A 19,053-nucleotide genomic window follows, 5' to 3' on the forward strand; every position below is an offset into this window, starting at 1 on the left:
CCTTCCTCTCCAGCCACGTGTCGTGAACGTACCTCATGAAAGCCGGGTTAACGACCATCACCTGCATCGATGAGAACCCGATCACATTTTGAGGCCAAATCGAGCTTATCGCCTTCAAAAGTGAATAATACTCACTAAATCCTTGTTGGCCTTGACTTTGGATTTCACCGGCAAGTAGGATCTGTTGGAAATGTCAGACTCAATCATACACAAGGCATTTAGAATTAAATTAAAACTTAAAAATCATTTAAAAACAGAAAAATATTAAAGTTTTATTTCACGCAGAATCTTTGTCGGCTTTTGAAAAGTTTAAATTATTAAATTTAATTGAATTTTTTCAAATTTTTATCATGGTGGATGAGCTTTATTATTTCTTGTTGCCAGCAGCAGATTAGAACAAAAACATTCCGTATAAATGTAATTCTGACTTTGGACACAGGGGGGAGCACTGGTGCAGAAGCTGATAAGCATGTAAGAGCTCTGAAGGGGAACAGAAATCAAACATGGATGGTATACACACAACGGGGAGTTATTACGTGAATAAACACATCCATAGATCCAAATAATATTCATTCATATCATTTATTTCATGGTTACTTATTTAATATTGAACTCTACGTCTATAAACTGGGGATAAATGATCAAAAAACACGACTCACGTTCCAGAAAATCCCGTGCTGAGGGCCTTGGTGACCCACTCCAGATCCAGGATCTTAAAGGGGACCAGGACCAGATGAGTGGCACTGTCCAAGTCCACGGCGCTCTCCGGATACATGATCCGATGAGTCGTTCTGACCCCAACGTCCTTTTCAAAACCTTCGATGCGCCCGGTGTTCATCCTGAAGCCACACATGAAATACAAGCTTTATTTTGACGATTTCTTTCTTTTTTCCCCAGAAGGGATGCAAAAAAAGATTCACCTTATGATGACATCATGGAAATCAATGAGAGGTCCATAACGGGATTTCTGCAGGTTGCCGGAGTTCCCCACCACGGCACAGGTCCTGCAGCGGTGTGGACCGGACCGGCTCACGTCTGGACTGGATGGGAGCGTCTGAAACAGCCGGTCCACCGCTTCCCTGTAGCTGCTGAAGTTCCGCTTTTCACCCTGTAAACGCTTTCAGACGCACCGAACAGCTCGTCGTTTGTTTTCAATTGGGACATTTATGAATGTAGATTTTCTCCTTAATGAAAACATTTCCCATATTTTCCTGAATCATGAGGATCATGCAGTCTGTCCGTGAGTGAGTGAGTGAGTGAGTGAGTGAGTGAGTGAGTGAGTGAGTGAGTGAGTGAGTGAGTGAGTGAGTGAGTGAGTCTGTCTGTCCATGGTTTTGCCCAGTTATAGCTGCAGGCGAAACACATCGTTTGTTGTATTTCACTTTAAATGAATCGCGTTTCATGACGACGCCCGTTGGGCGTCACATTAGCCAATAACGGGTTGCATTCACTCCATCACCCAATAGCCGTCACTGCTGCAGACACACCTGGTGGACATCTGCATTCTTCTGAATGTCAATGAATTGTTTATTGGACATAAAATAAGAAGTTGCTTCAGAAAGAAATGTGACTTTGACTGCAATCCTCAGCCGTCATTCTTTCTCTGCTCCATAGTTAATGTAAAACTCATGACACAAGATAAAAGGATGGTGTTCTTGCTCAGTGATTAATTTATTACCTTCCACCAGCCGAAAGCATCCTCCGACAGATTGTAGTTTGCCGACAGAAACGGTTGGACGGATTTGTTGAAACGTCGCCATAACCACGGCTCGTCGTTGGGCAAACACCGGCTGCAGAAACACGGGTCGCCACCCAGAGACGGCACGGCTTCACGCCACAACACGCAGACGCCGGTCACGGTCAGCAGGGCGGCGAGCGCCCTCGTCCTGGCCACGTGGTGCATCATCACCCTGGGGACATTCACGGGGCGCCATCACACGTATGATGTATGAATGAGAAAAATCAAAAAGCCTGCCGTTGTAAAGTCCAAAAACAACATGGAAAGAGCAATAAAAAGAATGGCTGGACATTATGTGCTTGTTTTCATCATTTCATAACTATTTCATTTCATAAATGCAATTTCTTAATGCACAAATCAACCAAAATAGCTAATTTTAACCCAATTAGAACTGATAAGAACACAGAATTTGGATTCAACCCTCTTTTTGGCAGCTTTAACTCAACATAGTCATATTTAACCCATGTGTGGATAATAAGCAGTACTGAGGGCACTTTTACTTCTGACAAGTACATTTAGCTGATAATCCTTCGTTACTTCTGTTTTTAAAGCAGGACTTCTACTGGTTATGGGAGTGTTTTTACAGTGAAATCATTCTGAATACTTCTATCCCCTATAAATCAGGAAGTTTGCAGGTGGAGAGCTCAATCCATGAACATAAAGACAAATGCAGCATCATTTATGTCACGGTCGAGGATTGAGGATTCATAAAAGCAAAAACACAATCGTATTATTATTTATTTACATTTAGGTCATTTAGCAGACGCTTTTGTCCAAAGCGACTTACAATAAGTACATTTGTCAAAAGAAGGAAACAAAGAAACCACAACGAATCATTGCTGATAAAGTAAGAGCTAAAAATAGAACAAGTGTTAGATCGTCATCTGAGTAAAGTAGTACTTCAAGAGCAACAGTGCTACGATCAGAGTGCTATAGGTAACGTTTGTATTTTTATTTTATTTTTTTTATCAATAATATCAGCCTGTATTATCATCATCATTATCACTTGTTTGATATTGATGAGCCAAAATGTACCTTAAAGATGATGATAGCTATAATAATGATGGATTATGTTTTCCTACCTAGTCAGAGAGTACATCCGATACTACTCCAGGGATATCGAGTAAACTTCACACTGATGTCGGGGAACTAGTTTGACGCTGAAAGCCCATGGAGCCAGAAAGACGTGTTCTGATTGGAGGGTTGGCGCATCGTCATCTGGTGACGTTGAGTCCCGCTCATCAATATTGAGGAAGCACAAAAGTTTCAAGAGACTCTGTTGCTTTTTTAACACACCAGAAAACCAGCATTTTATTTTAATTTTACAGGCAGCAAGAAATCCTGAAAAACTGCCTCCGATACATTATTATTATTATTATTATTATTATTATTATTAGTATTATTATTATTATTATTATTACTACTACTACTATGCTTGAATTCTGAGTTATTGTGAGGAAATCGAAGGATGAGAGCGAAGGCGTGGATTATGATGGGAAACAGTGACGCACACGCACGCACGGGCACGCGCACACGCCAGCAGTTCCAACATTCAGTCTCTCACTCAACATGAGACTTGTGGCCTCTTTAATTAACTAAATGCGCTCTGAAAAGACTTCGGCTCAAAGATGATAATTATTCTAGTATTTTGCATTTTATTAATAATAAGAGATGAAGCCTTCCTAAACCTATACATGACGTAAATAAACGTCACAGATCATTACAGTCTGCACTATACAACCTGTGGGGCTCCTGCAGATATCAAGCCTATTTAATATGAACCTGCTGGAAGGAAAGCTGCTGTTTTATGCTGATGAAGAGAAGTTTCTCAACCAAGTTTGAGTTGATCAGGAAGGAAAGTGCAGATGTGGAGATAGAAAACGTCTTTCCTGGACATTTCCATTTGTTTAGAGTCAGGGTTCCAAACAGACAGTAAAACATGAAGCAGCGACACTCACCTGTTTTGGGGGGTTTTGTTTGCGGGGTTCCGACACACAAACGGGGGCAAAGCCACAGGCAGCCGTTAAATAGGAGACGTCACGGGGGCGCGTTCAGATGAGGTAACGGTCACATGACGCAACAACGATCCGCTCCTACATAAAATTACAGGAAATCATTGTTAATTAATAGATGCTATTTTGATGAGTGATGATGATCAGCCTGATGGGAGGAGCTTCAGATTAGAAGAGTCTACAATCAAAGGGGGAGGAGTCAGTTTTAATTTGATTTAGTTGTTCTTTATCATAAACCTGTATTTTTATATTATTCATTCATTAATAGAATATAAATATTGTTATACAATAATGTGTTATTATTGTTATAATAATAATAATTATCATTATAATTAGAATTAGGGAATTATAATTAGAAACTTGACCTGGACTCCCTACCACCTGGTGGCGTGGTGCACCATAAAGAAGAAGAAGAAGAAGAAGAAGAAGAAGAAGAAGAAGAAGAAGAAGAAGAAGAAGAGTAGTCTGTGAGGGTCCAGGATCTCTCTCTTAAGGCGAGTCCACACCGGAAGAACTGCCCGACTCGCGTCAGTAAATGAAGTCGGGCTACTTAATATGGCCGACTCGAACAACGACATGGGCGGTTCACACCTACGGAATTACAGCCGACGCCATACGTTCCGCGCTTGCGCGAGATGTAATGTCTCCAAAACAACAGGCGGCTCTAATCTGTATTGTGGGCCAAAAAACACGAAAACCGGAAGTAGCCGAGAGAGTGTGTCGACACCTTCTTCGATTCCACTGGTTATCTGGTATGTTTACCATCGTCACTTCCGGGCTTCACTGATTCGCTAGTCAAGCTGCTAGCCTCCACCAATCAGAATGGTAAAAGAATGACTCAAATAGCGGATTATACATTTGAATCGGCTGAAATGAACGCCGACGTGGGCCGATTGATTCGAGCGACCACACCAAGGAGACTCATGTCACGGACGCCGACTCTCTCAAAGACGCCGGTTTTCGGTCCGGTGTGAACTCGCCTTTACACCTTCTGAACCCGTCACGCATAATTAACTTCAATCTGCTTTTCTGCAGACTTGAGGGGAATTACCCACAATCCATCGCTCTGTGACATTAAACACGTGGTTACCACAGGGAAGACCGTGAGAAAAGAAAGGCCTAACGTTACAGAAAGGTTAACATGAAGGATTTAAGATGGTTCATAAAGAAACACATTTTCTATCATTTTGTTTGATCAATTTGCATAATGACGTCGTTTTGGACCAAATCTAGTAAATTGATTATTTGACCTCTCACCTAAACTCCTGGAAGACGTTTGAATCAGGCCAGAGGCTGATCAGAAGTCCAACCTTCGAGAATAAGAATAGAAACATTGTAGGCCACACATTGTGTTTGTCCCTTATTTGCTAAGAAGAAAGTTGGAGGCGGTTTCACTTAATGGTGTTGAGAATTCGGTGAGCGGATTATCGCCAACAGATTAATGTCATGAAGAATCGTTGTCAGGCTTAATCACGGTGAAAGACATCAGGCTCACACTCATATTTACTGGTGTGCCATTTTGAAATATTAGTCAGCTTGTATGCGACTGTAAATCTATTATTGTCACATCTTCTCTGAAACAGTACCAACATTAGAGTTCATCATTTTTAAAACAGTTACCAGCATTCAGTTGGAGTCATATTTCTGGCCCATAAATCCAATATTGACGCTCCTTTTAATAATAATAATAATTATTATTATTATTATTATAATTAATAATAATAGATGTCATTTTTATAGAGGTTTTCAAGAACTCAAAGTCTCTTTAAATAAAATAAGACAAAACCAAAACAGAGCAACATTCACTAAGGGTGTGTGTGTGTGTGTGTCTGTGTGTTTGTGTTGGATCTCGGGGTCCACATGAGGCTTCGTGGTGTTGCAAAACTGTACAGACTGATGTTTTATTTGGCAACAGGCCTCAGAGGGTCTCACACACACACACACACACACACACACACACACACACACACACACACATAGAGGTATCACCATTACACATCTGCATTTAGAAGCAGCTGGAAATGGTTTCCTCTTGGCAGATTGTAGAGCTTTAGTACTTTTCAGTCTGTATTAGCACCACGACCTGCACATGTCTTATAAACGACCTGCACATCTCTTATAAACGACCTGCACATCGCTTATAAAAGACCTGCACATCGCTTATAAACGACCTGTACATCGCTTATAAACGACCTGTACATCGCTTATAAAAGACCTGTACATCGCTTATAAATGACCTGCACATCGCTTATAAAAGACCTGCACATCGCTTATAAAAGACCTGCACATCGCTTATAAACGACCTGTACATCGCTTATAAACGACCTGTACATCGCTTATAAACGACCTGTACATCGCTTATAAACGACCTGCACATCGCTAATAAACGACCTGCACATCGCTAATAAACGACCTGCACATCGCTTATAAACGACCTGCACATCGCTTATAAAAGACCTGCACATCTCTTATAAACGACCTGTACATCGCTTATAAACGACCTGCACATCGCTTATAAAAGACCTGTACATCGCTTATAAACGACCTGTACATCGCTTATAAACGACCTGCACATCGCTTATAAACGACCTGCACATCGCTAATAAACGACCTGCACATCGCTTATAAACGACCTGCACATCGCTTATAAAAGACCTGTACATCGCTTATAAACGACCTGTACATCGCTTATAAACGACCTGCACATCGCTTATAAACTACCTGCACACCGCTTATAAACGACCTGCACATCGCTTATAAACGACCTGCACATCTCTTATAAACGACCTGCACATCGCTTATAAACGACCTGCACATCGCTTATAAACGACCTGTACATCGCTTATAAAAGACCTGCACATCGCTTATAAACGACCTGCACATCGCTTATAAACGACCTGTACATCTCTTATAAACGACCTGCACATCGCTTATAAAAGACCTGCACATCGCTTACAGACCTGCACACCGCTTATAAACGACCTGTACATCGCTTATAAAAGACCTGCACATCGCTTATAAACGACCTGCACATCGCTAATAAACGACCTGTACATCGCTAATAAACTACCTGCACATCGCTTATAAACAAACTGCACATCGCTTATAAACTACCTGCACATCGCTTATAAACGACCTGCACATCTATTATAAACGACCTGCACATTGCTTATAAACAAACTGCACATCGCTTATAAACCGCTGTAATGTTTCCTGAGCTCAATCTGCCCTCATTGTATTTCATATGTCTGTTTGCTGTCTGACTGTATGAATGTGCTCCAGGCCGATGCGTTGGTTGTGAGAGTCAGACAGTGAAAGATCTTGTCAAAGCACCATTTTCCATCCAAACGTCCTGAAGGCATCTCAGAGGTGGGGGGGGGGGGGGGGATCTGGATCTGGATCAGGGAAAAGTAGATCGTTCTTTCATGTATTAAGAAAAATGTCATTGCATCCCAAAATAAACGAGTTTGCCACCCTTAAACATGTTGTTCTACAACCGACCTTGAAGGCATTCATCATTTCTGTAACTGCTTTTTGTGGCTGATCTTTGTCGACTGAAATGTTTGTTTTTTTTAAGTTAAATACAGATTTCCCTCTTTGACAGTGATTTGAGAATATATTTATATATCATATATCGTATGTATTGTGCAGGTTTAGCGGCCGCCTTCGTCTAAATCAGTCCTATCAGTCGTCCTTTTTGGCTGATTGATTTTAAACTTGATCAAGAAAAATCCTCCGTTCACTACACCTACGGCCGTGTGGATTAATTTCTAGGACTGTCTTTGTTAACGACACACATCTCAAGTCATCGACTGGTGACTTCACTGACACGCTGTCAGAATGAAGGGATGACCACGGTTGCCGTGAAAATAATGAGAAGATATTCATCTTCCACGGCAGATATATCATTGGGTGATCCCCCGTCCTTTTCCTCTGGGATCGGGTTAAAGTCCTGTACTGTGTTATATCACCAAACATTCTCATAGACCTCCTAGCATGGAGGCTCTTACATTTAGCAGCTTGTCCAGGTACCACTCACATAGCATATTCTGTTCAAGCAAATGCATATGAATATTTGGACACTCATGAAGACAGTTGTCACTGCAGGAGCGTTGCGTGATCGCTCTCGTTTCAGGTGGACGGTTATGGCTGCATGCCCCAAGTACCTCTGTGACTCTCAACATGTCTTTTATTGCCCGTTTCATCGGTTTTATATGCCATTGACTGCCTGCTGACTCTTTATTGTTTCACACGGTGTGATTTCAGATGAGCCAGCTGCAGGCCAATCACACCATACAGCCGTGGTCGTTGCAGACACATCTGGACCATCTCCTGAGTGTGATTGTAGCTTCGTTAACATTTAGTTGGTGGATGAAACTGTAGAAGTCTTATAATCTTCTGTCATCGAGCCTGACCGAAGACGAGTCAAATATCTCCACATGAATGCAGGTCCATCAGTTTTTTGCAACAAGCGGAGGAAATGACCATATTTGGACTGCGGAGGAGCGACAGGTGGATCTAGACGAACACAAGAGCAGCAAACCTTTCTGGATCTGGATCCATGTGGATTCTGGTGTGAAGCAGCTAACAATGTTAGCTTCTATTCAAGGTCAACTTTACAGCCATCTTAGTAGCTAACTAGCATTGGTAGCGACCTGTCAATCAGCAGGTAAGCTCCGCCCCCTAAAGCATCCCCTGCTTTCTGGTCTGGTGGACTCTAAATGGACCATAATGTACTAAATGAACATCATGCTGGATTGAAGAAGACTTGAAACTAGAGATTGAGGCCATAAACTCATGTTTACAATGTTTACTGAGATAATACATCAAGAGAGAAGTAGGACCATTTTCTCATAGACTTCTATACAACCAGAGAGGAGTCGCCCCCTGGTGGTCAGCAGAGAGAAGTAGGACCATTTTCTCATAGACTTCTATACAACCAGAGAGGAGTCGCCTCCTGGTGGCCAGCAGAGAGAAGTAGGACCATTTTCTCATAGACTTCTATACAACCAGAGAGGAGTCGCCCCCTGGTGGCCAGCAGAGAGAAGTAGGACCATTTTCTCATAGACTTCTATACAACCAGAGAGGAGTCGCCCCCTGGTGGCCAGCAGAGAGAAGTAGGACCATTTTCTCATAGACTTCTATACAACCAGAGAGGAGTCGCCCCCTGGTGGCCAGCAGAGAGAAGTAGGACCATTTTCTCATAGACTTCTATACAACCAGAGAGGAGTCGCCCCCTGGTGGCCAGCAGAGAGAAGTAGGACCATTTTCTCATAGACTTCTATACAACCAGAGAGGAGTCGCCCCCTGGTGGCCAGCAGAGAGAAGTAGGACCATTTTCTCATAGACTTCTATACAACCAGAGAGGAGTCGCCCCCTGGTGGCCAGCAGAGAGAAGTAGGACCATTTTCTCATAGACTTCTATACAACCAGAGAGGAGTCGCCCCCTGGTGGCCAGCAGAGAGAATGACAGTTTAAGGCACTTCTGCTTTGCCTTCACTCTTCAGACCTGGAGGTTGCCGCCTCGGCCAGACAGGTATTTGAACATTTATTCAGTGAAAATTACAGTATTACCTTACTGTGTGCTTTGCGCCTCAGTAGCACTGCATCTATTTATTTTTTTGATTAATACATACTCATATTTTTCACCAGGTGGAGAGTGTGATCAAAGAGATATCATAAGGCAGTGTGCTAGAAGCAGAAGGGCCACGCTCTCCCTCCGAGACACATCCATCCGTCATGGAGGGTTGGATTGCCCAAGTCCAGGAGGAGAACTAGCCTCGCTCAATTAGTTCTGGCTCCGGCTCCGTCTACCTGATCTATGGGATGCATTTAGAGCAGAGCCCAGCGAAGGCCTTGTCATTTTTTTCCCGCCTCGCCAAGTGCATCAGTATGACTGCCTTATTATTTTTTATAGTTTGATGTCATGTTTGGAAGGTCGGGGAATTCTTCGCAAAGAGGTGACAATCAAGGTGCGATAAATCTTTTACATCACATGGTTCTTTACAACACGTCAAACCTGATGCCCAAGATACCGTTTAATTGTAATTTAAATGTTTTGTAGCCACGCTAGCGTCATGAAATCTGTCTGACATTTTGGTAAAGACATACACCATGTGTTCATAGTCCCAAGAGGATGAACCTGACTGACTTTGGGCCGTTAATGTTTTCGTCTATCAGCTGAAATATTGCTATATAGTTTTCAACAAAATACTACAACATAAGCGTCTTCTTTTTTACAGATATTCATTTCCGCCAGAGGATGAATTGAAATAACTTTGATGGATGGTCTATGATGAAATATCTGCTAAATGTGATGTCATCCCCAACAGCCTCGCTGTACTTTAGTGCTAATTATAAAGCTGGATTGGTTTGCAAAGCGCTGGCTGGTCCGGCTCCACAGAATCCATCTGAGACAAGCTGCGGCCGACGGCGTTGGAAATGTCTTCCATGTGACTAAAAGCACTTTCTCAGTCCGCTGAGATGACCTTCGGTATTTATCAGACCTGCTCAATACAAACTTAAAGGTCATCCTTTTTCACTCTAAATGCATATTTGTACAGTTTGCCTGTTTGCATGAGTGTAGAAATATGTCCAACGCTGTTACTTTTACAGGAAATTAGAAAAAGAGGTTTGCATTTCTTTCTTTTATATGGATACTTTCATGTAATGTCATTATATTGTTCATATTTTACCCAAATCCTGCTTACATTGAGCTCAAATGTTAGCATTGCAAAGGTGACCCTGCTAAATATCACCTGCTAAAGCAGCTATATTAGCATTTAGCTCAAAGCTCCTCTGTGCTTCAGTACAACATCCCCGAGTTACTAGCATTTACGTGACATTTACATTTACATTTACATTTAGGGCATTTAGCAGACACTTTTGTCCAAAAGGACTTACAATAAGTACATTTGTCGAAAGAAAGAACTGCCAATAATGCATGCCTCTAGACTCTTAATCTTGTTTATAATTATTATCGGATTTTAACTGTTAGCTTGACTATATTTATTCAAACACTCTAATGGCGTACCTGGCCCAGACTTCTTCGCCTATTTCTGGTCTCCGTGGCACGCGGTCTGGATTATTACTGTATGCCATAAAGAAGAGAAAAAATTAGCTCCAATTAAGAGGTAATTGCGGTGCCGTTGAGCAGTAACAAGATGCTAATGAAAAATCCCAGGCTTACGATGGGAAGGGGAGATTGCTTTTAAAATTAGACTGCTTCGCCGGTCTTGGCTCTCTGTGGACGGAGGAATTAAGGCGGCGCGGGTCTGGCGAAGGGAAGTTTCGGCTAATTGCTCTCGAATCCCAGTGAAGTCCATTTGTGGCAATAATTGCCCTGTGATTGCCTTGTACCCTCTCAACTGACAAAGCTGCTCACAATATAGTATTTCTCACAGGCTGGTTTTATGTGCTTTTTTGTGCCTTTATTATGATTTTTAGTGGTTTAAGCCGACGTTGATTGACTGAACACGTTTAGAGTGGAAATGCAGGATACAGTAGGTACAGTGGATATGTTGATTGTCTGAGAACATAATTACGTCCATAAGCCTTGAGGGAGATTGTGTGTTCGGTCATGTGTGTGTGTGTGTGTGTATCCGTCTGTCCACGGCTAATCTGCCATACTGCTGGACCCATTAGCCTAATATTTCTGTTGTCCTCATTTATGACTGTATTCTCGATGACCTCACGGTGGCTGTTTTATTACATCACGGCCTGCTGACTCCTCGCTCCTCTTAAACGGCCGCTCACAGCCGCACGTGATCAACAACAATCAGAAACGAGGAATCCTTCCTGTGTTTATTAACGATGACCGTAGGTCAGTAAGGCGCTGAGGGAATGGTTAGTACTGAAGTTGTGTAGTGCAGCTACACATGAAAAAAAAACAAAATCAATACCCGAGAAGTTCCCAGAGAGCAGCACATTCAAAATGTATTTTATTTTTTTTTAACTGTCTAGATGGATGACAATTGTTTTTTGTATTCATGCGGTCAAACGTTATAGTGGTCATAGTGGTTTGCATCGATGGAGATCTGCACTACAAAAGGTACAAACAATTCCCATTGTCTTATTTCCCTTTCCTGTCAGTCATAAGTGGCATTTTTAGTCACGTATCGCTTCACTCGTTTGCTCACGTTGTAATCTAAACATTCATTGTGGTTTTGACAATCCGCCGTCTGCATGAAGACGATCCAAACCAACCCTGACTATCGGCTGGTTTTTCTTTCTGTGCTTTCGGACCACGGGAAGAAAGTGTTCCACTCCTTGATACAAGAAGCAGATGTCTATTTTTCAACCCCCTGAGGCAAAATATGTGCTTTGCCACCGACCCAGTAACTCAGCAGCACAGCAGCAGCTTTATGGATGATAGAAAGCAGAGGCTTTTTTTCCCCAAGAAATAAATTGTCATTCCTCACCATTCAACTCAGGACAGGCGTCCTTATTCAGAGTTTAGCTCCGAGCGGCTAAGTCTCCATCATCCCCCCTCTGAGTGGTGCGTTCGCCTGCTGAGTCACTCTTTTATCATTCTGTGTGTAGCAGTGCTTCTGGCTCCGAGATGAACCGATAACGCCACAGGTTCAGGTTCTTCCCGCCTGCTGTCATAAACTGATAAAGTGAGGCAACAGTTTCTAGGCAATAGGTAACGGTTTTCCAAACCAAGAGTGTGTCGAGGAGCGCCGTTATCTGATGTCACGCCGCCACCGCCGTGGAAAACAATATGAAAGCAGCCGAGCAAACGTCCGCGGGATCTACGGCTGGGAAAGTTGCGAGCTGAAACAAACTTACTCGAAGGGCCAGCAGATGGATATCGGCCTCGGACAAAGAAAGTAATCGGTGGTTTTCAATTACCACAAATAAATCAAAACACAGACATGTCAGAATTTCATAAATTTGGAGGGATAGATGACCGGCACTTTGCCATTGGTGACCAAATTGTGGTTTTGGGGTTACGGTTCTGTAGGTGAATATTGTATATTTAACAAAAATGCCTGCAATGTAAACGTGATGCTCCATCGCTAACAGGGCTAGCATGCTAGAACTGATAAACAGCAGCTGGTGCGGTGCCAAAACTTTCTGGGTAACTGATGCTTTTTAGAATTTCAGTATGGCTGTTTGGTTGAAAATGAATCATCCTAACGCCGGAACATCGTGTAGTGAACGGTTCTGGACGAATGATTGTACCGTTTCGTCCCCAATGGTGGTCAAACTGGGTTTCAAGTAAAATCCTGTCATCAGGATTTAATCCCTGCTTTTACCGCCTCCACAACTCGGGAATCCAAACAAACATCTGTATTTATGATATTCACGTAATTATAGTCAGTTAGCCGAAGTCTTCATTCATATGATACAGTTTGGGGAAAAGGCATTTATTGGATGATTCAACCGGTGGTTTTGAATTCATGTGTAGAAGGTTTTTATCACATTTTTTGATCTGTATATGACTCTGCGGGAAAAGCGCCCGTTAAAACAGTTAAAAGGAAAGCAGAAGTGTCACTTCTATTGCCGGGTAAAGATAATCATTGCCTCACACGGTTCATTCGGGGTGTTTTTTTCTAGAGCGTAGAAGTAAAATACCTTCCTCTGCAGGCTCTTTGTGTTCCAGCTAGTTGGGGATTAAGGTGCTGCTTTTTTGGAGGAATTTCTTTTAATAAAGATTGTGTTTTGGGGTCTAGAGGCGTTCAGTATAGACCAGACTGTGTTTTTAGTCGTCATTCAGTTTAATTGTTATTTATTGGAGGGTTTTCATCCAGTTAGATTTGTCACCATCCTTTTTTATTATTATATCCCCAAATCTGTGATTTTAGCTGCTTGAGGGGGAAGTAACTTCATTTCTTATTATAATGGGTTTAAAAAGTTTGTGAAATAGTCACAAAATGTAAATCTACTGACACTAATTTTCCATTTTTTCACATGGATGTGTTTTTTGAACTGCGAACCTGAGACCGGGCTGTAAATAAGTATGTTTTTAGTCATTTGCATACATACGCAATGCCTTGGTACAGACTCACAGGCCCAGTTCTACAAGCCCCGAGACTTTAAAAAGGCATTCTGGGTAAACACAATTAATCATGACATGTTTCCGAGGGTGGCATTTTGTTGTTGTTTTTTTCTTCATCTTTAATAATCTGTGTCTTTTTGGCTGAGGAGCTCGGATGCACACGAGATTTATGACATTTTAAAGGGTATTTACTTTCCAAATGTCAACCAATCATGCAGTTTAATCTCCGGAGTGGTTGCATGCACTCGAGCATCAGGAGGTAGCGTGGCCACAGCAGGAACATTTTAATGTCTGTGATTAAAAAAGAAATAAATAACTTATGTAACTTTTAAGGATTCATAGTGCCTTCATTTATATAGAATATAAATAGCATCTTTTGCAGCCAGTTTTATCATTTTCACGTATTAAACAGCTTGACAACGTGCACATTAGTCACAATACAGCATAAACTAAAATAATGAAAGAGACTATTTGGGTCTCCTGCTGCTTCCTTGCCATCCATTCTAATCAGGTAGTGTTCATTTAGGCGACGCTAAGCGTGACAGGTGGCCCATCGCTGGCATTCAAGGAGTTAAATTTCTAATTAAAGTGGTGTGAGGTGGCGCTGATAGTGTTGTCTGAGAATTACAAAGCACGGGAACTTTTACTATTTATGCCATTTAAATTGCAGGTCTGCGGTTAAAAGCCTGGATGTGTTTAATTAAATCGCAGTCAGGAACTCATCACAGCCATGTTTAATCGTTTGTTGTCAAGGTGATGACAAGCGAGGATGGGGGGCGAAGAAAAGACATGAACATGATTAGACAGGCGGCGTCTTCGTCCTCCTTCCTGTTTTATTAAGAAACACCTGAGCGAAGAATCAAGGGAAACTCAGCTGTCCGTTTAATTCAGGTTCTGATTGAACACTTGCTTGTACGACTAATCATATTCATTAAAAAAAGTTTGACATTTGTATCTCAACATGAAACGTTTGTGGTGGACATTCATACACTTCTTATCCTTCTTATGCTCCATTTTCTTTGCTAAAAAATAATCCATGCTGCCCTCGTAACGAACCTGTCCAGCTGTGCGTCAGCATTTAATTTTTACTTTCAGTTATTGCTGACAAGGTTGGATTATCAATCAGGCAGAGCGGTTAAACTCCCCCTCCAGACTCCTACGGGGAATTTAACCCCCCAGGTTCAGTTGATGGCTATTAGAATATGGGAATTTGATTAATTTGCGAAATTTGCATCGCTAAAACATGACATCAGCTGAAATGATAAGAGCCATCAGGGAACTAGAAATATCTCCACGACTATGTTTTCCCCAGATGATGAATCCTAATGACTTTCATTGAAACCAAGAAAAAAAAACTCCCAAGAAAGCGAAATCACCAGCACCACTCAAACCAAGGACCCTTCACTGCTCCGTTCAGCTGCTTCACAGCACCTCGGGACAAGAAGTTACAAGGCTTATTATTCCCAAATGCAATATCAATTTTAAACAAGAAGAAAGTACACTCTTACTGTTATAAGAATTTTGTATAACCTCATGTCTTAAAGTTCTCTTTGTTCAGGTTACAGCTTTATGTGTTGAACTGTTTATTTCTTTAGTCTCCCCATGGCTGACCTAAATGTTATCAGAGGCCTGGTAGTCATGATGTCTTGTTCTGCATGAAGGTTAACTGTCAATGACGCATTATCTCCTTTAAAAGACTCAAGTCACAACAGTGATTTGAGCACTTTCTCTGTAGCATCCTCACACGTTGTTGCATTGTAACTGCTCCTCTTGTACAAGATTAAAGTCAGACGTCGACTTTACTTATGTCTCTGATCTCCTCCTTGGGTGAATTTATTCGTTTACGGGAAAATTCTTTTAACATTTGGCGCCCAACGTGGGGCCCAATATCTGTTTCTCTTCTCCAACTACCGGACCTGAACACCTTGCAAGGCGGGCCCGGCTGGAGAGGAGAGCAGTGACGGGGTCCGAACGAAGGAGGAATCTGAGGCATCAAAAACAAATCGGGCAAACACAAAATTCCTGAGTGAGAAAGTTTTCACCATTTGGTAAAACGACCGAGATCTAGGATCTCGAAGACTGCGTCTGTGCCAGTAATAGACAGCCAGGTTTAAAGTCCGGGGGCTTAGGTCCGAAAAGCATTGAGGGGGTGGGAGACCCGAAAAGCGCCGCAAAGCTGTCTAGGGTTGCTCGGTTTAAAGTCCGGGGGCTACGGCCCAAGAAGCAACGAAGCAATCCAGGATTCTCAACTTGCCGAGAAGGGTTTTACCAGATCGGATGAAAAGGTTTTCTACTCATTTAGCAAGACACAGAGAACTGTGTTGACAACAGTCGACCAGTTACAAAAAAAAAGGAGAGGAGGGATTCTCCTATCGGGTAGTTTTGATTAGGAGGGAGTCTTGCTAAGTCAGTAAAAAACCTGAGGTCAAACAAGCACCTCGGAGTACTGGGTCTGAGAACAGTATAAGGGACGTCTTTGGAACGACGAGACCTACTTTGATTCCTACCTCAAAGTACTGGGTCTTGATGCCAGTAAAACGTCTTTGGAACGACGTAAACTACTTTGATCCACCAGGCCGCCTGAGTTAACAAAAAAAGGAAAAGCGCTATCATTCAGGTAAGACAAACATTAGTTTTTTGCTGAGCACGTTCGTATTATATTTGTTTGTGAGTTTCTGCCGTGTATGTTTTTCTTATTATTATTATTATATTTGTTTGTGAGTATATATATACAACTTATTTAAAATAAAATAGGATAGGGTGAACTAGATATAAATAAAATAAAAATGGGTAACAGCCATTCGTGTTGCGGCCGGAACACGGAAGGTGATATACAGGAGATTCAAAGTATATGCAGGAAAAAGATAAAGACAGCGTCAAATATCTTAAGCTGTGGAAAACCAAATATGGGTTTCGGGGAAGACTAAATGTGGAGGAAACTAAGAGATTGGGAGCAGGAAGATAAGGAAATTAGACTAGAGCAGGAGTGAAAAGTAAAAGAAGCACACAAACAGACAAGTTCTAATCTTTGTCCTGTTCTTTATTCTCGCCGAGAACAACGGAGAGATGATGACGAAGTCACTCTGGGTCCGACGCCTGTCCCTCCCCCTACCCGGATCAGCCTCATCTGCGGCCACCTCCACTCCACCCCAGGCCGGCACATGTTGCGGCCTCCTCCAAACCGCCAGAAGCCTCCGCTCCGCAAATACCAGGGCACCCATGGGACGCAGAACAAGGGGGTAAAACCCGTAGCGGTAAGACATTCAATCCTCTTATTTCATCACATACACAGAAACAAGGGAAAGGAGGAGATAAGTGACTACTTTGTTTTGATGATGATGGTGATGATTGGAGGAGTGATTGCAATGTGTTTTACCGAGAGGGTGCACCGAGAAAGCGGGGTGGATGGCGGAGAGGAGGAGGAGGAGGGAGAGGAGGGGGCGCGGAGGGGAGCAGATGGAGAGACAGGAACGATGTTTGCTAAAACTGGACATTGGGTGAGAGGCTGCAGGTCCGGAGGAGGACGAGGAGGAGGGGCAAGAGGCAGAGGACTCAGACGGCATCGAGACTCATCTCCCCGGTGCCGAGAATCACCATCTGCGTGACTATCTCAACGGACAGGTCATGCTGAGACACACACACACCCACACACACACACATACACACACAGCACACAGGCGATGTCATCAAATTTAGCCAATTTTAACCCACCAAAATTCTATTGTATGTTGATGATATTCTGATGGCTTCAAAAACTCAAGCTGACTGTAAAATAGACACTTTAGCACTGCTGAAGTTTTTAGCTGAACAAGGTCACAAAGTAAATTATGTCATTCTTAGGCATGACAGGCTTTTGCAGGCAATGGATTGCTAATTATGCTGAATTAGCACAACCTCTGCAGAGTGTAATCTATGATCAACCTATGGCAGCCAGAGATAATATTATTTGGACACAAGAGGCATGGTAACATCTACAGGCAAAGCTATTCAACACAAAGATTTGATACTAACTTTATTGGATGCTAATCTCCTACCAAAAGCAGTTGCAGTTTGTAAATGCGCAGCACATACTACCGGGACTGATCCAGTTTCACGGGGAAACCGCAAAGCAAGCGAAGAAGCTAAACGTGCAGCAACAGAGGGACGGGGCACAGATTACATTTGTGTAGCTGATACTGACACAGAACACATTGACCATGATATCTTGAAGGACATGCAGGCTACAACACCAGACACTGAGAAATCACTGTGGCGCGACAAAGGAGCAAAACAAACAGATGACGACATCTGGAGATGACCTGAGGGTAAGCCCATCCTTCCTAAAACCCTCTATCGATTTGCGGCTATTTTGAGCCATGGGATTACCCATGTCTCAACAGGAGGGATGTGGCAATGATAAGTAAATGTTTTACAACATATGGATTCCAAAATTACTCTAAAAATGTTTGTGCATCCTGTTTGATTTGCTCCAAGCACAATTCACAAGGAAGAATGAGACCTAAAAGAGGAGCGTTCCCGAAAGCTGAATATCCTTTCCAAACAATATGCATGGACTTCATCGAACTAAACAAATCAGAGGGGAAGAAATACTGTCTGGTAATAGGAGATATGTTTTCAAAATGGGTTGAAATCACACCAACAGCAACAAACGACGCTATAGTGGTAGCAAAAGTCTTTGCTACTATTATTGCACTAAGATTCGGATTCCCAGAAACAATGTATTGTGATAACGGTCCACATTTCAGAAACCAAGTCATGGCTAAATTATCAGAAATGTCTAACATTCAACTAAAAGTTTCATTGCAGTTATCACTGGTCATCTACTCGCTGGGAAGGTCCATATCAGGTACCAGGTTCTGCTATCTACACCGACAGCAGTCCACATCGCTGAGAGAGGAACGTGGGTTCATCTGACACACTGTAAGAGAGCATACAGCATTCCAGGGGGGACAGATAAGTAAAAACACCACACCATGGCAGATAGACTGTGGCATCTGTTTCGAAGGACGGGATGCGGTATGAGAGGGAGCATTGTGTCTAATCAGTCTGGTAGCAGTGATAGTGGTAGTTCCGATACTCTGGGTACACAAACGTCACTCTCGACAATCGAATGGCAACAACAATCGCACCGCAGCTGAATCACTGATTGTAGATTCGACACTAGCCAATACAACGCTAGCTAATTCAACACCAGCCAAATTAAGAGCTACAAGAGAAATCGGACCGCAAATTGTATAACTTTGTGTCTCTAGCCGCTGACAGGAACTGCACCACTGTACACCACTTGTTTCCCCCTGTGC

General features: G+C 42.5%; 1 protein-coding gene across 1 annotated transcript in view; it reads right to left on the reverse strand.

Moving 5' to 3' along the window:
* Window positions 1-3,000, reverse strand: part of LOC311027888 (CMP-N-acetylneuraminate-beta-galactosamide-alpha-2,3-sialyltransferase 1-like) — a 4,029-nt gene extending 1,029 nt beyond the window's left edge. Inside the window, exons 1-6 of the mRNA XM_084032084.1 lie at window positions 2,821-3,000; window positions 1,679-1,910; window positions 921-1,117; window positions 660-839; window positions 136-181; window positions 1-61 (exon numbers count right to left, since the gene is read on the reverse strand). The exon at window positions 1-61 is cut by the window's left edge and continues 59 nt beyond it. Of these exons, the coding sequence (XP_083888210.1) occupies window positions 1-61; window positions 136-181; window positions 660-839; window positions 921-1,117; window positions 1,679-1,910; window positions 2,821-2,837 (733 nt within the window). The 5' untranslated portion in view covers window positions 2,838-3,000. The remainder of the gene's footprint in view (window positions 62-135; window positions 182-659; window positions 840-920; window positions 1,118-1,678; window positions 1,911-2,820) is intronic.
* Between the last annotated feature and the right edge of the window lie 16,053 nt (window positions 3,001-19,053).

The sequence above is a fragment of the Eutrigla gurnardus genome, assembly GCF_963514095.1.
Source record: "Eutrigla gurnardus genome assembly, chromosome: 17".
Lineage (NCBI taxonomy): Eukaryota > Metazoa > Chordata > Actinopteri > Perciformes > Triglidae > Eutrigla > Eutrigla gurnardus.